This window comes from Xenopus tropicalis, chromosome 3 (assembly GCF_000004195.4).
Source record: "Xenopus tropicalis strain Nigerian chromosome 3, UCB_Xtro_10.0, whole genome shotgun sequence".
Lineage (NCBI taxonomy): Eukaryota > Metazoa > Chordata > Amphibia > Anura > Pipidae > Xenopus > Xenopus tropicalis.
In genome coordinates, this window is record NC_030679.2 from 205,030 (window position 1) to 227,384 (window position 22,355).

Below are 22,355 nucleotides of genomic sequence, written 5' to 3' on the forward strand. Positions count from 1 at the left end.
TGGGCATATTGCCTGTGTATTGGCACTGAGGGTACATATGGGCATATTGCCTGGGTATTGGCACTGAGGGTACATACGGGCATATTGCCTGTGTATTGGCACTGAGGGTACATATGGGCATATTGCCTGGGTATTGGCACTGAGGGTACATATGGGCATATTGCCTGGGTATTGGCACTGAGGGTACATACGGGCATATTGCCTGGGGATTGGCACTGAGGGTACATACGGGCATATTGCCTGGGGATTGGCACTGAGGGTACATATGGGCATATTGCCTGGGTATTGGCACTGAGGGTATATATGGGCATATTGCCTGGGTATTGGCACTGAGGGTACATATGGGCATATTGCCTGGGTATTGGCACTGAGGGTACATACGGGCATATTGCCTGGGGATTGGCACTGAGGGTACATACGGGCATATTGCCTGGGGATTGGCACTGAGGGTACATACGGGCATATTGCCTGGGTATTGGCACTGAGGGTACATATGGGCATATTGCCTGGGTATTGGCACTGAGGGTACATACGGGCATATTGCCTGGGTATTGGCACTGAGGGTACATATGGGCATATTGCCTGGGTATTGGCACTGAGGGTACATATGGGCATATTGCCTGGGTATTGGCACTGAGGGTACATATGGGCATATTGCCTGGGTATTGGCACTGAGGGTACATATGGGCATTTTGCCTGGGTATTGGCACTGAGGGTACATATGGGCATTTTGCCTGGGTATTGGCACTGAGGGTACATATGGGCATATTGCCTGGGTATTGGCACTGAGGGTACATATGGGCATATTGCCTGGGTATTGGCACTGAGGGTACATATGGGACATTGGGACAAATTAATGTATATTATTGTATGTTATTAATGTACTATTACTTCCCCTCGCCTCAGCAAACAAGGAGCCCTCACTAAAGATGGCGGCAGATATGGGGGCAAGCTCCTTCCAGCTAAAGAAGCACTTCCGGATGACGCTACAATGTGTCACTTCCTATTTCCGGCAACGCGCGGTTCCATTTGTTCCCCGGCACCGAGAGGCGAGAGAATCATGGCGATGAGACAGACTCCCCTCACCTGCTCCGGGCACACCCGCCCTGTGGTGGATCTGGCCTTCAGCCCCGTCACCCCCTACGGGTTCTTCCTCATCAGCGCCTGCAAGGGTAATGTTACCCCCCATGGGGTATCTGCACTAATAATACCCCTAATCCTCCAGCTGTAACAGTACCTATAGTCCCATTAGTCTCTGTAAGGGTAATGTTACCCCCCCATGGGGTATCTGCACTAATAATACCCCTAATCCTCCAGCTGTAACAGTACCTATAGTCCCATTAGTCTCTGTAAGGGTAATGTTACCCCCCCATGGGGTATCTGCACTAATAATACCCCTAATCCTCCAGCTGTAACAGTACCTATAGTCCCATTAGTCTCTGTAAGGGTAATGTTACCCCCCCATGGGGTATCTGCACTAATAATACCCCTAATCCCCCAGCTGTAACAGTACCTATAGTCCCATTAGTCTCTGTAAGGGTAATGTTACCCCCCCATGGGGTATCTGCACTAATAATACCCCTAATCCCCCAGCTGTAACAGTACCTATAGTCCCATTAGTCTCTGTAAGGGTAATGTTACCCCCCATGGGGTATCTGCACTAATAATACCCCTAATCCTCCAGCTGTAACAGTACCTATAGTCCCATTAGTCTCTGTAAGGGTAATGTTACCCCCCCATGGGGTATCTGCACTAATAATACCCCTAATCCTCCAGCTGTAACAGTACCTATAGTCCCATTAGTCTCTGTAAGGGTAATGTTACCCCCCCATGGGGTATCTGCACTAATAATACCCCTAATCCCCCAGCTGTAACAGTACCTATAGTCCCATTAGTCTCTGTTAGCGTAATGTTACCCCCCATGGGGTATCTGCACTAATAATACCCCTAACCCTCCAGCTGTAACAGTACCTATAGTCCCATTAGTCTCTGTAAGGGTAATGTTACCCCCCCATGGGGTATCTGCACTAATAATACCCCTAATCCCCCAGCTGTAACAGTACCTATAGTCCCATTAGTCTCTGTAAGGGTAATGTTACCCCCCCATGGGGTATCTGCACTAATAATACCCCTAATCCTCCAGCTGTAACAGTACCTATAGTCCCATTAGTCTCTGTAAGGGTAATGTTACCCCCCCATGGGGTATCTGCACTAATAATACCCCTAACCCTCCAGCTGTAACAGTACCTATAGTCCCATTAGTCTCTGTAAGGGTAATGTTACCCCCCCCCATGGGGTATCTGCACTAATAATACCCCTAACCCTCCAGCTGTAACAGTACCTATAGTCCCATTAGTCTCTGTAAGGGTAATGTTACCCCCCCATGGGGTATCTGCACTAATAATACCCCTAACCCTCCAGCTGTAACAGTACCTATAGTCCCATTAGTCTCTGTAAGGGTAATGTTACCCCCCATGGGGTATCTGCACTAATAATACCCCTAATCCTCCAGCTGTAACAGTACCTATAGTCCCATTAGTCTCTGTAAGGGTAATGTTACCCCCCCATGGGGTATCTGCACTAATAATACCCCTAATCCCCCAGCTGTAACAGTACCTATAGTCCCATTAGTCTCTGTAAGGGTAATGTTACCCCCCCCATGGGGTATCTGCACTAATAATACCCCTAATCCTCCAGCTGTAACAGTACCTATAGTCCCATTAGTCTCTGTTAGCGTAATGTTACCCCCCCATGGGGTATCTGCACTAATAATACCCCTAACCCTCCAGCTGTAACAGTACCTATAGTCCCATTAGTCTCTGTAAGGGTAATGTTACCCCCCCATGGGGTATCTGCACTAATAATACCCCTAATCCTCCAGCTGTAACAGTACCTATAGTCCCATTAGTCTCTGTAAGGGTAATGTTACCCCCCCATGGGGTATCTGCACTAATAATACCCCTAACCCTCCAGCTGTAACAGTACCTATAGTCCCATTAGTCTCTGTAAGGGTAATGTTACCCCCCCCATGGGGTATCTGCACTAATAATACCCCTAATCCTCCAGCTGTAACAGTACCTATAGTCCCATTAGTCTCTGTAAGGGTAATGTTACCCCCCCATGGGGTATCTGCACTAATAATACCCCTAATCCTCCAGCTGTAACAGTACCTATAGTCCCATTAGTCTCTGTAAGGGTAATGTTACCCCCCCATGGGGTATCTGCACTAATAATACCCCTAATCCTCCAGCTGTAACAGTACCTATAGTCCCATTAGTCTCTGTAAGGGTAATGTTACCCCCCCCATGGGGTATCTGCACTAATAATACCCCTAATCCTCCAGCTGTAACAGTACCTATAGTCCCATTAGTCTCTGTAAGGGTAATGTTACCCCCCCATGTGGTATCTGCACTAATAATACCCCTAACCCTCCAGCTGTAACAGTACCTATAGTCCCATTAGTCTCTGTAAGGGTAATGTTACCCCCCCATGGGGTATCTGCACTAATAATACCCCTAATCCCCCAGCTGTAACAGTACCTATAGTCCCATTAGTCTCTGTAAGGGTAATGTTACCCCCCCCATGGGGTATCTGCACTAATAATACCCCCTAATCCTCCAGCTGTAACAGTACCTATAGTCCCATTAGTCTCTGTAAGGTTAATGTTACCCCCCCATGGGGTATCTGCACTAATAATACCCCTAATCCTCCAGCTGTAACAGTACCTATAGTCCCATTAGTCTCTGTAAGGGTAATGTTACCCCCCCATGGGGTATCTGCACTAATAATACCCCTAATCCCCCAGCTGTAACAGTACCTATAGTCCCATTAGTCTCTGTAAGGGTAATGTTACCCCCCCATGGGGTATCTGCACTAATAATACCCCTAATCCTCCAGCTGTAACAGTACTTATAGGAACTTCCTATCAGTCCCTGCAAGGGAAATATTGCCCCCACAAGGGGTATCTGCAGTAAAACCCTTAATCCTCCAACTGTAATAAAACAAGAAGGTAACTGCCCACACCCAGGGTATCTGCACTTATAATAATACACCAACCCTTCAGTGAAAAACCTGTGGTTACCCACCTGCCCCACTATGATATATACACACACTATGATATGGGTCTCCTGTAGCTTTGGGCCGTGCATCGCTGAATGTGTTCCAATTGCCTCTCGGCGCTTTGTAGCAGTTGCCCCCAGGGTGGGGTTTGTAGTTGTACTGGGAGGAGCCATTGAGTGCAAGGGAAGGGGCATCAGGGGATTCTTTATCCAATAGCAGTGCATTTCTCTTCTATTGCAGATGGAAAGCCAATGCTTCGGCAAGGGGACACAGGAGACTGGATTGGCACATTTTTGGGGCACAAAGGGGCTGTTTGGGGAGCAACGCTAAACAGGGATGCTACAAAAGCCGCAACAGCAGCTGCAGATTTTACTGCGTAAGTAATAGAGTTCTATTATGGAAATTACAGCGGGAACAGCCCCCTCAGTTTGTACAGAGAGATACCATAAAACTATGGCACATAGGGATTCCCCTGTACTAAGCACAATTCAGCAGGAACAGCCCCCTAAGTTTGCCCATAACCTGTACAGAGAGATACCATAAAACTATGGCACATAGGGATTCCCCTGTACTAAGCACAATTCAGCAGGAACAGCCCCCTAAGTTTGCCGATAGCCTGTACAGAGAGATACCATAAAACTATGGCACATAGGGATTCCCCTGTACTAAGCACAATTCAGCAGGAACAGCCTCCTAAGTTTGCTCATAGCCTGTACAGAGAGATACCATAAAACTATGGCACATAGGGATTCCCCTGTACTAAGCACAATTCAGCAGGAACAGCCCCCTAAGTTTGCCCATAGCCTGTACAGAGAGATACCATAAAACTATGGCACATAGGGATTCCCCTGTACTAAGCACAATTCAGCAGGAACAGCCTCCTAAGTTTGCTCATAGCCTGTACAGAGAGATACCATAAAACTATGGCACATAGGGATTCCCCTGTACTAAGCACAATTCAGCAGGAACAGCCCCCTAAGTTTGCCCATAGCCTGTACAGAGAGATACCATAAAACTATGGCACATAGGGATTCCCCTGTACTAAGCACAATTCAGCAGGAACAGCCCCCTAAGTTTGCCCATAGCCTGTACAGAGAGATACCATAAAACTATGGCACATAGGGATTCCCCTGGACTAAGTTCAGCAGGAACAGCCCCATTTGTGCTGTGGATCCCTGATTGCGGTTGATTCCCTTGCAGGAAAGTGTGGGATGCAGTGACCGGGGACGAGCTCATCACTCTGGCTCACAAACACATTGTGAAAAGTGTGGATTTCACGGAGGTAAGAAAATGCAGCGCTGGGTATTTATATGGGATGTGCCAGTCACAATTGATGGGTTAAAGTAAAATATCCGGGTGGGTTTTTTGTCCTTTGTGCCGACCAAGGGAACAAATGCCCTGTTTATAGGGGGTAAGGATGCTTTTTACTCCTATAGGGTCAGTGTAGCCCCTTATTCTCCGTGAGTGCAATAAGTAATAAATAGGGCTTATCCTGAACATACGGTTTGTCTGTTTTATTATCATGGCTAGCAGGCACATTTTATCCTTATTGGTCGTGTCTCTTTAAAGGGGAACAATCAGAAAAACTTCCACTAAACTGCGATGCTTAATAAATCTGTTACACAAATATTCGCTTATTTACTTACCCTTTTTATTGTACATGTTTGTCTGTAACAGTCGTGCTGAATCCAGAGTCAGGCATTTGGCCAACCCTAATAATATTAGGCAGGGGGAGCTCAACCATTTATATCTACCCGCCTGTAGATTAAAGCATCTTGGTTGCTATGGGTTAGAGAGCCTGGGCAAACTCGGTGCCTTTTATTACACTTGGGGGAAGATGTATGTTAGCACTCACTAGGATTTGGGTGGCTGTTTGTATTGGTGACATTTCCCCTTTAAGAAGATCCGCTACCCAGCAGAGTGGGGATAGTCATCCCTCCATTTGATGATTAAACTGATTTATTACAATGGTTCTATTACAGGACAGCAATAACCTTTTGACTGGGGGACAAGATAAAGTGTTGCGCATTTATGACATGAACAAACCGGAAGCAGGTAAGTTTGTTCTCATGGTGTCACCCCCCCCCCCCCCGGCCTCATCCCGCTGTGCCCAGAGCAGGGCAGGCAGAACAGCCGCTATTGGGTACCGTGGCCTTTCTTATTATTTACACAGTGCACCAATGGGCTGAGGTTTCACCCAGTAATCATTCTAGTTTATTTCTAAAGAGCCAACATCTGCTGCAGCGCTGTACTAAAGGTCCCCATGTGTAGTTAAAAAAAAAAAATAATTCGATCGTTTGGCCCTGGGGCCGAACTATCGAATTATACTGGTGGCAAGGGGCAGTCGGTTCGGGGACCACATCAACAAGCCGATGCGGTCCCCAATCCGACTGAATTTTCTAACCTGACCGATCGAGATCTGGCCAATTTTAGGCCAGATATCGGTCTGCCAGGCCCCTCGTTTCTGCCCCTACATGGGCAGATAAGCTGCCGAATCGGTCCAAGGGACCCATATCAGCCGCTACAATCTGCCCCTGTATGGGGACCTAAAGTATTAGAGAGAAGACAGATGAGAGGGAGCTTGCAATCAGCTTTCTGGGCATTATTACCCCAAGGCCAGAATGTTCCCCCATTCCCTAACCCATGAGTATCCTTGTACTAATCATCATTGTGCGGCTTGTTGTGCAGAACCCTGGGAGATCAGCGGTCACACTTCTGCCATCAAGAAGGCTCTGTGGTACAATAATGACAATCAGATCCTCTCTGCATCCGACGATAAAACTGTACGGTAAGAAGCGGCTTCTCATTGGGTGCCGTCGCCCGGTGCCGGCTCCCCGTGCCTATTGATTGGGCCCCTTGCTCTGTGGGATAATCAGTGCAGCAGCTTCCTGGCTCTTCAGCTCAGTCCAACTTGCCAGTTCGCTTCCATGTTTGTGTTGCCTACATGTCTCCATTCAGCCCCATATATCCCCCTGATCTTTGTAGAGTGTCAGCCTACAGGTCTCATGGGAAAATTACAGAGCAAGTCAGTCATCTGAGGGAGCGAAACATTTTAGTTCATTAAGGCGTTTGGGTTGGTGCGTGCTTACACTGGCTTAATCTAAAGCTGCTGTGTTTTTAGTTGTCCTTATGCTTTATGCCCACACCCCATCCCTCTCCTCTCTTGGGGGGCAGTGTTAATGTGGCATGCCCAAGTTCTTGGAACATTGCTGGTACCGATCATTCTGTTTTTTTCTCTCCGGTTTGTAGTCTCTGGGACAGGGTAAGCATGACCGAGGTGAAGACTCTGCAATTTGGGGTATCTGTGAGCAGCATGGAGTATATTCCAGAAGGGGAGGCCCTGCTAATCACCTATGGGAGAACTATAGCTCTCTATAACGCATTAAGGTATGCTGTAATTGTCCGTATTTACTCTAGCGTGCTTGTAGTCACTGAAATGCTGTATCTGTGTATAGGTTCCTACCCCTATCTACTCTCTATTTATCCCAATACAGCAGCTGAGTATCTCACTGTGTATAGGTTCCTACCCCTATCTACTCTCTATTTATCCCAATACAGCAGCTGAGTATCTCACTGTGTATAGGTTCCTACCCCTATCTACTCTCCATATAATACAGCAGCTGACTATCTCACTGTGTATAGGTTCCTACCCCTATCTACTCTCCATTTATCCCAATACAGGCGCTGAGTATCTCACTGTGTATAGGTTCCTACCCCTATCTACTCTCCATTTATCCCAATACAGCCGCTGAGTATCTCACTGTGTATAGGTTCCTAGCCCTATCTACTCTCCATTTATCCCAATACAGCCGCTGAGTATCTCACTGTGTATAGGTTCCTAGCCCTATCTACTCTCTATTTATCCCAATACAGGCGCTGAGTATCTCACTGTGTATAGGTTCCTACCCCTATCTACTCTCCATTTATCCCAATACAGGCGCTGAGTATCTCACTGTGTATAGGTTCCTACCCCTATCTACTCTCCATTTATCCCAATACAGCCGCTGAGTATCTCACTGTGTATAGGTTTCTAGCCCTATCTACTCTCCATTTATCCCAATTCAGCTGCTGAGTATCTCACTGTGTATAGGTTTCTAGCCCTATCTACTCTCCATTTATCCCAATACAGCTGCTGAGTATCTCACTGTGTATAGGTTCCTACCCCTATCTACTCTCCATTTATCCCAATACAGCAGCTGAGTATCTCACTGTGTATAGGTTCCTAGCCCTATCTACTCTCCATTTATCCCAATACAGCCGCTGAGTATCTCACTGTGTATAGGTTCCTAGCCCTATCTACTCTCCATTTATCCCAATACAGCCGCTGAGTATCTCACTGTGTATAGGTTCCTAGCCCTATCTACTCTCCATTTATCCCAATACAGCCGCTGAGTATCTCACTGTGTATAGGTTCCTAGCCCTATCTACTCTCCATTTATCCCAATACAGCCGCTGAGTATCTCACTGTGTATAGGTTCCTAGCCCTATCTACTCTCCATTTATCCCAATACAGCCGCTGAGTATCTCACTGTGTATAGGTTTCTAGCCCTATCTACTCTCCATTTATCCCAATACAGCTGCTGAGTATCTCACTGTGTATAGGTTTCTAGCCCTATCTACTCTCCATTTATCCCAATACAGCAGCTCAGTATCTCACTGTGTATAGGTTCCTAGCCCTATCTACTCTCCATTTATCCCAATACAGCCGCTGAGTATCTCACTGTGTATAGGTTCCTAGCCCTATCTACTCTCCATTTATCCCAATACAGCAGCTGAGTATCTCACTGTGTATAGGTTCCTACCCCTATCTACTCTCCATTTATCCCAATACAGCAGCTGAGTATCTCACTGTGTATAGGTTCCTAGCCCTATCTACTCTCCATTTATCCCAATACAGCCGCTGAGTATCTCACTGTGTATAGGTTCCTAGCCCTATCTACTCTCCATTTATCCCAATACAGCCGCTGAGTATCTCACTGTGTATAGGTTCCTAGCCCTATCTACTCTCCATTTATCCCAATACAGCCGCTGAGTATCTCACTGTGTATAGGTTCCTAGCCCTATCTTTTATCCATTTATCCCAATACAGCCGCTGAGTATCTCACTGTGTATAGGTTCCTAGCCCTGTCTACTCTCTATTTATCCCAATACAGCCGCTGAGTATCTCACTGTGTATAGGTTCCTAGCCCTATCTACTCTCTATTTATCCCAATACTCTGCTGCTGTATCTCACTGTGTATAGGTTCCTACCCCTATCTTTTATCCATTTATCCCAATTCAGCTGCTGAGTATCTCACTGTGTATAGGTTCCTAGCCCTATCTTTTATCCATTTATCCCAATTCAGCCGCTGAGTATCTCACTGTGTATAGGTTTCTAGCCCTATCTACTCTCCATTTATCCCAATACAGCAGCTGAGTATCTCACTGTGTATAGGTTCCTACCCCTATCTTTTATCCATTTATCCCAATTCAGCTGCTGAGTATCTCACTGTGTATAGGTTCCTACCCCTATCTTTTATCCATTTATCCCAATTCAGCTGCTGAGTATCTCACTGTGTATAGGTTCCTAGCCCTATCTTTTATCCATTTATCCCAATTCAGCTGCTGAGTATCTCGCTGTGTATAGGTTCCTAGCCCTATCTTTTATCCATTTATCCCAATTCAGCTGCTGAGTATCTCACTGTGTATAGGTTCCTAGCCCTATCTTTTATCCATTTATCCCAATTCAGCTGCTGAGTATCTCACTGTGTATAGGTTCCTAGCCCTATCTTTTATCCATTTATCCCAATTCAGCTGCTGAGTATCTCACTGTGTATAGGTTCCTACCCCTATCTTTTATCCATTTATCCCAATTCAGCTGCTGAGTATCTCACTGTGTATAGGTTCCTAGCCCTATCTTTTATCCATTTATCCCAATTCAGCTGCTGAGTATCTCACTGTGTATAGGTTCCTAGCCCTATCTACTCTCCATTTATCCCAATACAGCCGCTGAGTATCTCGCTGTGTATAGGGTTCTGCCGATACCTACTATCCGTTTATCCAATACAGCAGCTGAGTATCTCACTGTGTATAGGGTTCTGCCCATATTTAGTTACAGCCTATCCTGATACAGTACCCAATTACCCCATTGTATATAGGTTCCTGCCCATATTTAGTTACAGCCTATCCTGATACAGTACCCAATTATCCCATTGTATATAGGCTCCTGCCCATATTTAGTTATAGTACCTGATTATCCTATAGTTTCACTGATGGTTTAATTATCTGATGAACCTCTGGGGTATAAGTTGCTGAGTATTTTGGATTTTCATTGCCCTTTATTTTTAGTCTCAACTTGATCAAATCCTTTGAGGCTCCAGCTCCCATCAACTCTGCATCTCTTCACCCAGACAAGGAATGCATTGTGGCAGGAGGGGACGACTTTAAACTCTATAAATATGACTTCACCACTGGAGAAGAACTCGGTGGGTTTTACTGTTTCCTCTTCTATTAAGGAACAATGGGCTTTAGCTGAGTTTGTGGGGGAACCTCCTATTGGCCAGCCAGGAATGATCCAGAAGCTTCACTATGTACACTGAGAAACATGTGCCCAGGACATTCCTTCTCTATATATTTGTATTTATACAAATGGGTAGGGGGTGCCATAGTGTTTCCCTTAGACAGTACAGTATGGTGGTACAGCTTATTGTGTGCCCAGAACATTCCCTCTCTGTATATTTTATTTATACATATGGGTAGGGGCTGCCATATTGTTTCCCTTAGACAGTACAGTATGGGGGTACAGCTTATTGTGTGCCCAGAACATTCCCTCTCTGTATATTTGTATTTATACATATGGGTAGGGGGTGCCATAGTATTTCCCTTAAACAGTACAGTATGGGGGTACAGACATTCTCTCTCTCTCTCTCTCTCTCTCTCTCTCTCTCTCTCCCCCTCTCTCTCTCTCTCTCTCTCCCCCTCTCTCTCTCTCTCTCTCTCCCCTCTCTCTCTCTCTCTCTCTCTCTCTCTCTCTCTTCCCCTCTCTCTCTCTCTCTCTCTCTCTCTCTCTCTCTTCCCCTCTCTCTCTCTCTCTCTCTCTTCCCCTCTCTCTCTCTCTCTCTCTCTCTCTCCCCCTCTCTCTCTCCCCCCTCTCTCTCTCCCCCTCTCTCTCTCCCCCTCCCTCCCTCCCTCTCTCTCTCTCCCCTCTCCCCCCTCTCTCCCCCCTCTCTCCCCTCTCCCCTTCCTCATCTATATATGTGGGAGGGGCCATATTGTTACACTGGTTTCTCATTACTATGTTTATCTCCTGGCAGAGTCCTACAAAGGGCACTTTGGGCCAGTTCACTGTGTGCGTTTCAGCCCAGACGGGGAGCTGTATGCCAGTGGCTCAGAGGATGGCACATTAAGGCTTTGGCAGACGGCTGTGGGCAAGACGTACGGCCTGTGGAAGTGCGTTCTCCCAGGTACGGGACCTGCATGCATTTAGGTTTTGGGGTCACTCAGCGTTTAGTAATGTGGGGGGAGAGAATAATAATGTCCCCCTGGTCACATGGTTACAGTATAGTTGGCTTTCTGTTCTGCAGAGGAGCTGGTGACGGAGAATTCGGACGCGCTGTACAACGCCGGGCCGGAGATCAAGGCTTGAATCCTCGGACGCTGCTATAAATCATACAGAGCGGGCGTTGAGACGAAGCAAATGTCATGGACAGGACGTCTCCAGAGAATGCCCTCTATGTGGGGCAGAAAGGGCAGTTTCTTTTGAGATTCTGAGCTGGAGCAGATGGGGTGTAATCTGTGCTGGACATTTCCTGAGGCTGGAGGAGAACCGGATTTGTGTTGGTTTTTGCACAACCCCCTTGCTTTACTGTCTGTGAGGAACCTCCATTCTCTGCCCCAGCCCCTTCCTCTGGTATCCCCTCCCCCCATGGGAAACCCATCCCTCTGGTACTGCCCACCCTCCCTCCCCTCATGGGAAACCCACCCCTCTCTGGTACCGCCCACCCTCCCTCCCCTCATGGGAAACCCACCCCTCTCTGGTACCGCCACCCTCCCTCCCCTCATGGGAAACCCACCCCTCTCTGGTACCGCCACCCTCCCTCCCCTCATGGGAAACCCATCCCTCTCTGGTACCGCCACCCTCCCTCCCCTCATGGGAAACCCATCCCTCTGGTACCGCCCTCCCCCCATGGGAAACCCATCCCTCTCTGGTGCCAGCCAGCTGGGGTAACCCACCCCTCTCTGGTACCGCCCTCCCCTTCCCTCATGGGAAACCCGTCCCTCCCTGGTGCCAGCCAGTTGGGGTAACCCGACCCTCTCTGGTGCCAGCCAGTTGAGGTAACCCATCCCTCTCTGGTGCCAGCCAGTTTGGAGGGAGGAGGTTTCTTGTTTTCTTTTCTTTTTAAAGAACCGGGAGTCTGTTTGTTTCTGTTGGGCCTGTAGGTAGGTACCTCCTCAGTGCACATTGTATTTTCAGTTCTATGAATAAAGTCTGTGTACATTTCCTGTGTCACTTTTGTGCCGTGGCCAGTAGCCGTTTAAGTATCCAATGTGGCCCAATAGGCAGCTGTGTGTGTTTATTTGGCACCACAAATGTACCCAGCGCTTTATAAGGAACACAAACCGGAGTGCAGTTAGGGGTAAAATGAGACAGGGCAAAGGTGCCTCAGTAACCCAGGGGCAGTCTCTGAATTGTTCCTCTCTCTCTCCTCGGGGTTTCAGTCTCAGAACTCCGTAACCCAGGGGCAGTCTGAACTGTTCCTCTCTGCGGTTTTAGACTCACAGCTCAGTAACGCCGTACGCAGGGTACGCAGCGCCGTACAATATTCAAAATTACACACAGGGAGGACAATTGTTATAATAAATAAAATAAATAACCATAAATACACAGGGGGTAAGTGCCAGGTGGTATGAGACACAGTAGGAAGGAGGTCCCTGCCCGTAGAGCTTACAGACTAAGTATTTGGGGTCTCTGGCAGTGGGTGTCTCTCAGGGCTGAGTATTTGGGTCTCTGGCAGTGGGTGTCTCTCAGGGCTGAGTATTTGGGTCTCTGGCAGTGGGTGTCTCTCAGTGCTGAGTATTTGGGTCTCTGGCAGTGGGTGTCTCTCAGTGCCCAGTATTTGGGTCTCTGGCAGTGGGTGTCTCTCAGGGCCGAGTATGTGGGTCTCTGGCAGTGGGTGTCTCTCAGTATTTGGGTCTCTGGCAGTGGGTGTCTCTCAGGGCCGAGTATGGGGGTCTCTGGCAGTGGGTGTCTCTCAGGGCCGAGTATTTGGGGCAGTGTAGGAAGTGGGTCTCATCCCCTACTGCCCCCTGGTCACATGACTGGCACAGCCTGCTCTCCCTGGGCCTGTAGGTCTGTCGGTGCCGACCCAGTTCAATCTCCAGGCTGTGGGCACTCAGTCTGTACTGGCTCAGGATCTGTCTGTCTGTGGGGTTCTGTAGCCTTTCCAGGTATGGGGCCAGTCTGTATTCCCTCCCTAGTGATTGGTAGATCGTAAGCTTCTGGGAGTTTGCTATCTCTTCCCTCCAATCACAGATATATTGCTCTTTTGACTGGTTTATTGATTGTGTTACTTGGCCTTTAGTCAGTGGGTGGGAGGCTTGGGTGGGCAGGGTGCTGATGAGTTGTTTCAGGGCACAAGGCTTTCCCTGGGTCCCATTGTGCAACAAGGCTTTATGGGGGTAGGTCCTGGGGTTGCTGTTATGTAGGTGTGCCCAGTATGAGAGTTCCCTCTTCTGTATGGGGTTTCCGTCTCACAGCTCAGTAACCTGGGGTACTTTGTTCACCACTCAGCGCAGTACCCCAGGGCTCTTTGCCCACTGTCGGGCCTGAGGTGTGGGCCCTAGGTTGGCACCGGACTTGCAGTGATTATATGGACTCTATCCTACACACACGCAAATATGGACCAGTCTGGTATAATTGTACCCATCATGATAATGTGCTTACGTCTGTACCGTTATTAATCCAGTGCTCTGATTGGCTGCACATGTTGCCCCATTGGCTATACAGGCAGGATATAGAAGTGGACACTTATTGCCCAATGAAAGGGGCAAAGATTCAGCAATGCTCTTCTCTGGGGCTAAAAAGGTGGGTGTATTGGCTAGAAGGAGTTAATGTTGCTGGGGGGCTTGTTGTGTGGGTGGGGCAAAGTCTTCCCTAGGGTTGGGGTATTTGGGTGGGCTCCTGGCACCCCAGTCCCAGGCTGGATACAAGGTACATGCTATGGCCCCGCCCCCAATCAGTAATGGGCGTGGCTTCTCAATGAACGTACCAATCACAAAAAAACAAAACATTTTGCAGCAAAAACATCAGACAACTTTGGGGTAAAATCTGAGAAAAGCTCTGAGTGAAACGCAATAGAATTCATGGGGCACAAAAAAAGTGTAAAATAAGGGAAAAGTTGAAAGGGGGACAAAACAAGTCGAGTTTTGACTGGAATAACACGTGATATAATGATATTAAACAAAATACAATTAAATCAAAACGATAAAGAGTTTGGGGCTCCTCCCCCTTCCTCACTAGCTCCTCCCCCCGAGGTGACACTAAGTGCGGAGACAACACGCCTCCCCCTCCCCCTTCAGTACAATTGGTCCGTCTCTGCCTCCATGTGATTGGCTGAGCGGTAGGCGGAAGAGAGGGGGAGGAGCCGGACGGGACCAGTTGAAGGAAAGTCACTCGGATCATGTCAGGCAGAAACCCAGGAACGGATCTGGGTAAGAGAATCGCTGTCTGCCGGGAAACTTCATGGCAAATCTGTCTCTCTGATCCCCCCCGTCTTCTGCACTCTGACACCCCGTGTGGCATTTAGTTATACCCGGGGGGGGGGGGGGTTGGTTACAGTAGGTTATACTGGGGGGGGGGGGTTGGATACAGTAGGTTATACCGGGGGGTGAGGGTTGGATACAGTAGGTTATACCGGGGGGTGAGGGTTGGATACAGTAGGTTATACTTGGGGGTGAGGGTTGTTACAGTAGGTTATACTGGGGGGGGGGTTGGTTACAGTAGGTTATACTGGGGGGGGGGGTTGGATACAGTAGGTTATACCGGGGGGGTGAGGGTTGGATACAGTAGGTTATACCGGGGGGTGAGGGTTGTTACAGTAGGTTATACTGGGGGGGGGTTGGTTACAGTAGGTTATACTGGGGGGGGGGGTTGGATACAGTAGGTTATACCGGGGGGTGAGGGTTGGATACAGTAGGTTATACCGGGGGGTGAGGGTTGGATACAGTAGGTTATACCGGGGGGTGAGGGTTGGATACAGTAGGTTATACCGGGGGGTGAGGGTTGGATACAGTAGGTTATACCGGGGGGTGAGGGTTGGATACAGTAGGTTATACCGGGGGGTGGAGGGTTGGATACAGTAGGTTATACCGGGGGTGAGGGTTGGATACAGTAGGTTATACCGGGGGGTGAGGGTTGGATACAGTAGGTTATACCGGGGGGGTGAGGGTTGGATACAGTAGGTTATACCGGGGGGTGAGGGTTGGATACAGTAGGTTATACCGGGGGGTGAGGGTTGGATACAGTAGGTTATACCGGGGGGTGAGGGTTGGATACAGTAGGTTATACCGGGGGGTGAGGGTTGGATACAGTAGGTTATACTGGGGGGGTGAGGGTTGGATACAGTAGGTTATACTGGGGGGGGTTGGTTACAGTAGGTTATACTGGGGGGTGAGGGATGGATACAGTAGGTTATACTGGGGGGGGTTGGATACAGTAGGTTATACTGGGGGGTGAGGGTTGGATACAGTAGGTTATACTGGGGGGGTGAGGGTTGGATACAGTAGGTTATACTGGGGGGGGGTTGGATACAGTAGGTTATACCGGGGGTGAGGGTTGGATACAGTAGGTTATACCGGGGGGTGAGGGTTGGATACAGTAGGTTATACCGGGGGGGTGAGGGTTGGATACAGTAGGTTATACCGGGGGTGAGGGTTGGATACAGTAGGTTATACCGGGGGGTGAGGGTTGGATACAGTAGGTTATACTGGGGGGGTGAGGGTTGGATACAGTAGGTTATACTGGGGGGGTGAGGGTTGGATACAGTAGGTTATACTGGGGGGGGTTGGTTACAGTAGGTTATACTGGGGGGTGAGGGTTGGATACAGTAGGTTATACTGGGGGGGGTTGGATACAGTGGGTTATACTGGGGGGTGAGGGTTGGATACAGTAGGTTATACTGGGGGGGTGAGGGTTGGATACAGTAGGTTATACTGGGGGGGTTGGTTACAGTAGGTTATACCGGGGGGTGAGGGTTGGATACAGTAGGTTATACCGGGGGGGGGGGGGGGTTGGATACAGTAGGTTATACTGGTGGGGGGGGGTTGGTTACAGTAGGTTATACTTGGGGGTGAGGGTTGGATACAGTAGGTTATACTGGGGGGTGAGGGTTGGATACAGTAGGTTATACCGGGGGTGAGGGTTGGATACAGTAGGTTATACCGGGGGTGAGGGTTGGATACAGTAGGTTATACCGGGGGGTGAGGGTTGGATACAGTAGGTTATACCGGGGGGTGAGGGTTGGATACAGTAGGTTATACCGGGGGGTGAGGGTTGGATACAGTAGGTTATACCGGGGGTGAGGGTTGGATACAGTAGGTTATACCGGGGGGTGAGGGTTGGATACAGTAGGTTATACCGGGGGGTGAGGGTTGGATACAGTAGGTTATACCGGGGGGTGAGGGTTGGATACAGTAGGTTATACCGGGGGGTGAGGGTTGGATACAGTAGGTTATACCGGGGGTGAGGGTTGGATACAGTAGGTTATACCGGGGGGTGAGGGTTGGATACAGTAGGTTATACCGGGGGGTGAGGGTTGGATACAGTAGGTTATACCGGGGGGTGAGGGTTGGATACAGTAGGTTATACCGGGGGTGAGGGTTGGATACAGTAGGTTATACCGGGGGGGGGGGGTTGGATACAGTAGGTTATACTGGGGGGTGAGGGTTGGATACGGTAGGTTATACCGGGGGTGAGGGTTGGATACAGTAGGTTATACCGGGGGGTGAGGGTTGGATACAGTAGGTTATACCGGGGGGTGAGGGTTGGATACAGTAGGTTATACTGGGGGGTGAGGGTTGGATACAGTAGGTTATACCGGGGGGTGAGGGTTGGATACAGTAGGTTATACCGGGGGGTGAGGTTTGGATACAGTAGGTTATACCGGGGGGTGAGGGTTGGATACAGTAGGTTATACCGGGGGGTGAGGGTTGGATACAGTAGGTTATACCGGGGGGTGAGGGTTGGATACAGTAGGTTATACTGGGGGGGGTTGGTTACAGTAGGTTATACTGGGGGTGAGGGATGGATACAGTAGGTTATACTGGGGGGGGTTGGATACAGTAGGTTATACTGGGGGGTGAGGGTTGGATACAGTAGGTTATACTGGGGGGGGTGAGGGTTGGATACAGTAGGTTATACCGGGGGGTGAGGGTTGGATACAGTAGGTTATACTGGGGGGTGAGGGTTGGATACAGTAGGTTATACCGGGGGGTGAGGGTTGGATACAGTAGGTTATACCGGGGGGTGAGGGTTGGATACAGTAGGTTATACCGGGGGGTGAGGGTTGGATACAGTAGGTTATACCGGGGGGTGAGGGTTGGATACAGTAGGTTATACCGGGGGGTGAGGGTTGGATACAGTAGGTTATACCGGGGGGTGAGGGTTGGATACAGTAGGTTATACCGGGGGTGAGGGTTGGATACAGTAGGTTATACCGGGGGTGAGGGTTGGATACAGTAGGTTATACCGGGGGTGAGGGTTGGATACAGTAGGTTATACCGGGGGGTGAGGGTTGGATACAGTAGGTTATACTGGGGGGTGAGGGTTGGATACAGTAGGTTATACCGGGGTGAGGGTTGGATACAGTAGGTTAACCGGGGGGTGAGGGTTGGATACAGTAGGTTATACCGGGGGGTGAGGGTTGGATACAGTAGGTTATACTGGGGGGGTGAGGGTTGGATACAGTAGGTTATACTGGGGGGGGTTGGTTACAGTAGGTTATACTGGGGGGGGTTGGATACAGTAGGTTATACTGGGGGGGGTTGGATACAGTGGGTTATACTGGGGGGTGAGGGTTGGATACAGTAGGTTATACTGGGGGGGTGAGGGTTGGATACAGTAGGTTATAACTGGGGGGGGGTTTGTTACAGTAGGTTATACTGGGGGGGGTTGGTTACAGTAGGTTATACTGGGGGGTGAGGGTTGGATACAGTAGGTTATACCGGGGGGGGGGGGGTTGGATACAGTAGGTTATACTGGTGGGGGGGGGGGTTGGTTACAGTAGGTTATACTTGGGGGTGAGGGTTGGATACAGTAGGTTATACTGGGGGTGAGGGTTGGATACAGTAGGTTATACCGGGGGTGAGGGTTTGATACAGTAGGTTATACCGGGGGGTGAGGGTTGGATACAGTAGGTTATACCAGGGGGTGAGGGTTGGATACAGTAGGTTATACCGGGGGGTGAGGGTTGGATACAGTAGGTTATACCGGGGGTGAGGGTTTGATACAGTAGGTTATACCGGGGGTGAGGGTTGGATACAGTAGGTTATACCGGGGGGTGAGGGTTGGATACAGTAGGTTATACCGGGGGGTGAGGGTTGGATACAGTAGGTTATACCGGGGGTGAGGGTTGGATACAGTAGGTTATACCGGGGGGTGAGGGTTGGATACAGTAGGTTATACCGGGGGGTGAGGGTTGGATACAGTAGGTTATACCGGGGGGTGAGGGTTGGATACAGTAGGTTATACCGGGGGTGAGGGTTGGATACAGTAGGTTATACCGGGGGGTGAGGGTTGGATACAGTAGGTTATACCGGGGGTGAGGGTTGGATACAGTAGGTTATACCGGGGGTGAGGGTTGATACAGTAGGTTATACCGGGGGTGAGGGTTGGATACAGTAGGTTATACCGGGGGTGAGGGTTGGATACAGTAGGTTATACTGGGGGGGTGAGGGTTGGATACAGTAGGTTATACTGGGGGGGGTTGGTTACAGTAGGTTATACTGGGGGGGGTTGGTTACAGTAGGTTATACTGGGGGGTGAGGGATGGATACAGTAGGTTATACTGGGGGGGGTTGGATACAGTAGGTTATACTGGGGGGTGAGGGTTGGATACAGTAGGTTATACTGGGGGGGGTGAGGGTTGGATACAGTAGGTTATACTGGGGGGGGGTTGGATACAGTAGGTTATACCGGGGGTGAGGGTTGGATACAGTAGGTTATACTGGGGGTGAGGGTTGGATACAGTAGGTTATACCGGGGGGTGAGGGTTGGATACAGTAGGTTATACCGGGGGTGAGGGTTGGATACAGTAGGTTATACCGGGGGGAGGGTGGAGGGTTGGATACAGTAGGTTATACCGGGGGGTGAGGGTTGGATACAGTAGGTTATACCGGGGGGTGAGGGTTGGATACAGTAGGTTATACCGGGGGGTGAGGGTTGGATACAGTAGGTTATACCGGGGGGTGAGGGTTGGATACAGTAGGTTATACCGGGGGGTGAGGGTTGGATACAGTAGGTTATACCGGGGGGTGAGGGTTGGATACAGTAGGTTATACCGGGGGGTGAGGGTTGGATACAGTAGGTTATACCGGGGGGTGAGGGTTGGATACAGTAGGTTATACCGGGGGGTGAGGGTTGGATACAGTAGGTTATACCGGGGGGTGAGGGTTGGATACAGTAGGTTATACCGGGGGGGTGAGGGTTGGATACAGTAGGTTATACCGGGGGGTGAGGGTTGGATACAGTAGGTTATACTGGGGGGTGAGGGTTGGATACAGTAGGTTATACTGGGGGGGGGTTGGATACAGTAGGTTACTGGGGGGGTTGGTTACAGTAGGTTTACTGGGGGTGAGGGTTTGATACAGTAGGTTATACTGGGGGGGGTTGGATACAGTGGGTTATACTGGGGGGTGAGGGTTGGATACAGTAGGTTATACTGGGGGGGGTGAGGGTTGGATACAGTAGGTTATACTGGGGGGTGAGGGTTGGATACAGTAGGTTATACTGGGGGGTGAGGGTTGGATACAGTAGGTTATACTGGGGGGTGAGGGTTGGATACAGTAGGTTATACTGGGGGGGGGGTTGGATACAGTAGGTTATACGGGGGGGGTTGTTACAGTAGGTTATACTGGGGGGGGTTTGTTACAGTAGGTTATACTGGGGGGTGAGGGTTGGATACAGTAGGTTATACTGGGGGGTGAGGGTTGGATACAGTAGGTTATACTGGGGGGTGAGGGTTGGATACAGTAGGTTATACTGGGGGGTGAGGGTTGGATACAGTAGGTTATACCGGGGGGTGAGGGTTGGATACAGTAGGTTATACTGGGGGGTGAGGGTTGGATACAGTATGTTATACCGGGGGGTGAGGGTTGGATACAGTAGGTTATACTTGGGGGTGAGTGTTGGATACAGTAGGTTATACTGGGGGTGAGGGTTGGATACAGTAGGTTATACCGGGGGGTGAGGGTTGGATACAGTAGGTTATACCGGGGGGGGTGGGTGAGGGTTGGATACAGTAGGTTATACCGGGGGGGTGAGGGTTTGGATACAGTAGGTTATACCGGGGGGGGGGTGAGGGTTGGATACAGTAGGTTATACCGGGGGGGTGAGGGTTGGATACAGTAGGTTATACCGGGGGGGGGTGAGGGTTGGATACAGTAGATTATACCGGGGGGGGGGGTGAGGGTTGGATACAGTAGGTTATACCGGGGGGGGGGGGGTGAGGGTTGGATACAGTAGGTTATACCGGGGGGGGGGGTGAGGGTTGGATACAGTAGGTTATACCGGGGGGGGTGAGGGTTGGATACAGTAGGTTATACCGGGGGGGTGAGGGTTGGATACAGTAGGTTATACTGGGGGGGTGAGGGTTGGATACAGTAGGTTAATACCGGGGGGTGAGGGTTGGATACAGTAGGTTATAACTGGGGGGTGAGGATGGATACAGTAGGTTATACTGGGGGGGGGGTTGGATACAGTAGGTTATACTGGGGGGTGAGGGTCGGATACAGTAGGTTATACTGGGGGGGGGGGGTGAGGGTTGGATACAGTAGGTTATACCGGGGGGGTGAGGGTTGGATACAGTAGGTTATACCGGGGGGGGGGGTTGAGGGTTGGGATACAGTAGGTTATAACCGGGGGGGTGAGGGTTGGATACAGTAGGTTATACCGGGGGGTGAGGGTTGGATACAGTAGGTTATACCGGGGGTGAGGGTTGGATACAGTAGGTTATACCGGGGGGTGAGGGTTGGATACAGTAGGTTATACCGGGGGGTGAGGGTTGGATACAGTAGGTTATACCGGGGGGGGGGGGGTGAGGGTTGGATACAGTAGGTTATACCGGGGGGGTGAGGGTTGGATACAGTAGGTTATACTGGGGGGGTGAGGGTTTGGATACAGTAGGTTATACCGGGGGGTGAGGGTTGGATACAGTAGGTTATACCGGGGGGTGAGGGTTGGATACAGTAGGTTATACCGGGGGGGGGGGGGTGAGGGTTGGATACAGTAGGTTATACCGGGGGGGTGAGGGTTTGGATACAGTAGGTTATACCGGGGGGGGGGGGTGAGGGTTGGATACAGTAGGTTTATACCGGGGGGGTGAGGGTTGGATACAGTAGGTTATCCGGGGGGGGGTGAGGGTTGGATACAGTAGGTTATACCGGGGGGGGTGAGGGTTGGATACAGTAGGTTATACCGGGGGGTGAGGGTTGGATACAGTAGATTTATAGTGAGGGAGGAGTCTGTGAGTGCTGGATACTGTAGATCAGTGCTGTCCAACTGGCGGCCCGCGACCCCCCCTCTGTGTGGCCCCCCACCTGTCTGACTGCTTTGATGGCTTACTCTTGTGTAAGCTTTAAATGGTATCAGTATTGAGATTAACTGGCCCCCCTGCATGGTTCCACCTCAGATTCAGGCTGTAACCCCCCTGTATTGTTTAAATATGTAATCCCCTTTTAATCTCTGTATTGTTCCCCCCTGCAGTGTTCACACCTGTAGGAGCAGTGCCAGCATTGTGTTACTGTATGTGCTGTGTATGGCACACAGGCAGCATAGGGCAGGCAGAGTATGGCACACACAGGCAGCATAGGGCAGGCAGAGTATGGCACACACAGGCAGCATAGGGCAGGCCAGAGTATGGCACACACAGGCAGCATAGGCAGCAGAGACGGCACACGACAGGCAGCATAGGGCAGGCACGAGTATGGCACACACAGGCAGCATAGGGCAGGCAGAGTACGGCACACACAGCCAGCATAGGGTAGGCAGAGTACGGCACACACAGGCAGCATAGGGCAGGCCAGAGTATGGCACACACAGCCAG

General features: G+C 50.0%; 2 protein-coding genes across 3 annotated transcripts in view; both read left to right on the plus strand.

Annotated features, from left to right (window-relative positions):
* Positions 1 to 1,062: 1,062 nt before the first annotated feature.
* Positions 1,063 to 12,537, plus strand: strap (serine/threonine kinase receptor associated protein). Its single transcript, NM_001127023.1, is given in 9 exon segments — positions 1,063 to 1,172; positions 4,300 to 4,435; positions 5,260 to 5,341; positions 6,042 to 6,114; positions 6,748 to 6,847; positions 7,309 to 7,446; positions 10,387 to 10,523; positions 11,352 to 11,501; positions 11,622 to 12,537. Coding segments are annotated over 9 exon segments (984 nt in total). The 5' UTR covers positions 1,063 to 1,066; the 3' UTR covers positions 11,684 to 12,537.
* Positions 12,538 to 14,644: 2,107 nt separating this feature from the next.
* Positions 14,645 to 22,355, plus strand: part of dera (deoxyribose-phosphate aldolase (putative)) — a 40,119-nt gene continuing 32,408 nt past the window's right edge. The window contains exon 1 of one of the 2 annotated variants that reach the window (XM_031897812.1): positions 14,645 to 14,748. In XM_031897812.1, the coding sequence (XP_031753672.1) occupies positions 14,718 to 14,748 (31 nt within the window). In that variant the 5' untranslated portion in view covers positions 14,645 to 14,717. The remainder of the gene's footprint in view (positions 14,749 to 22,355) is intronic. The other variant, NM_001004891.1, reaches the window with a different exon arrangement.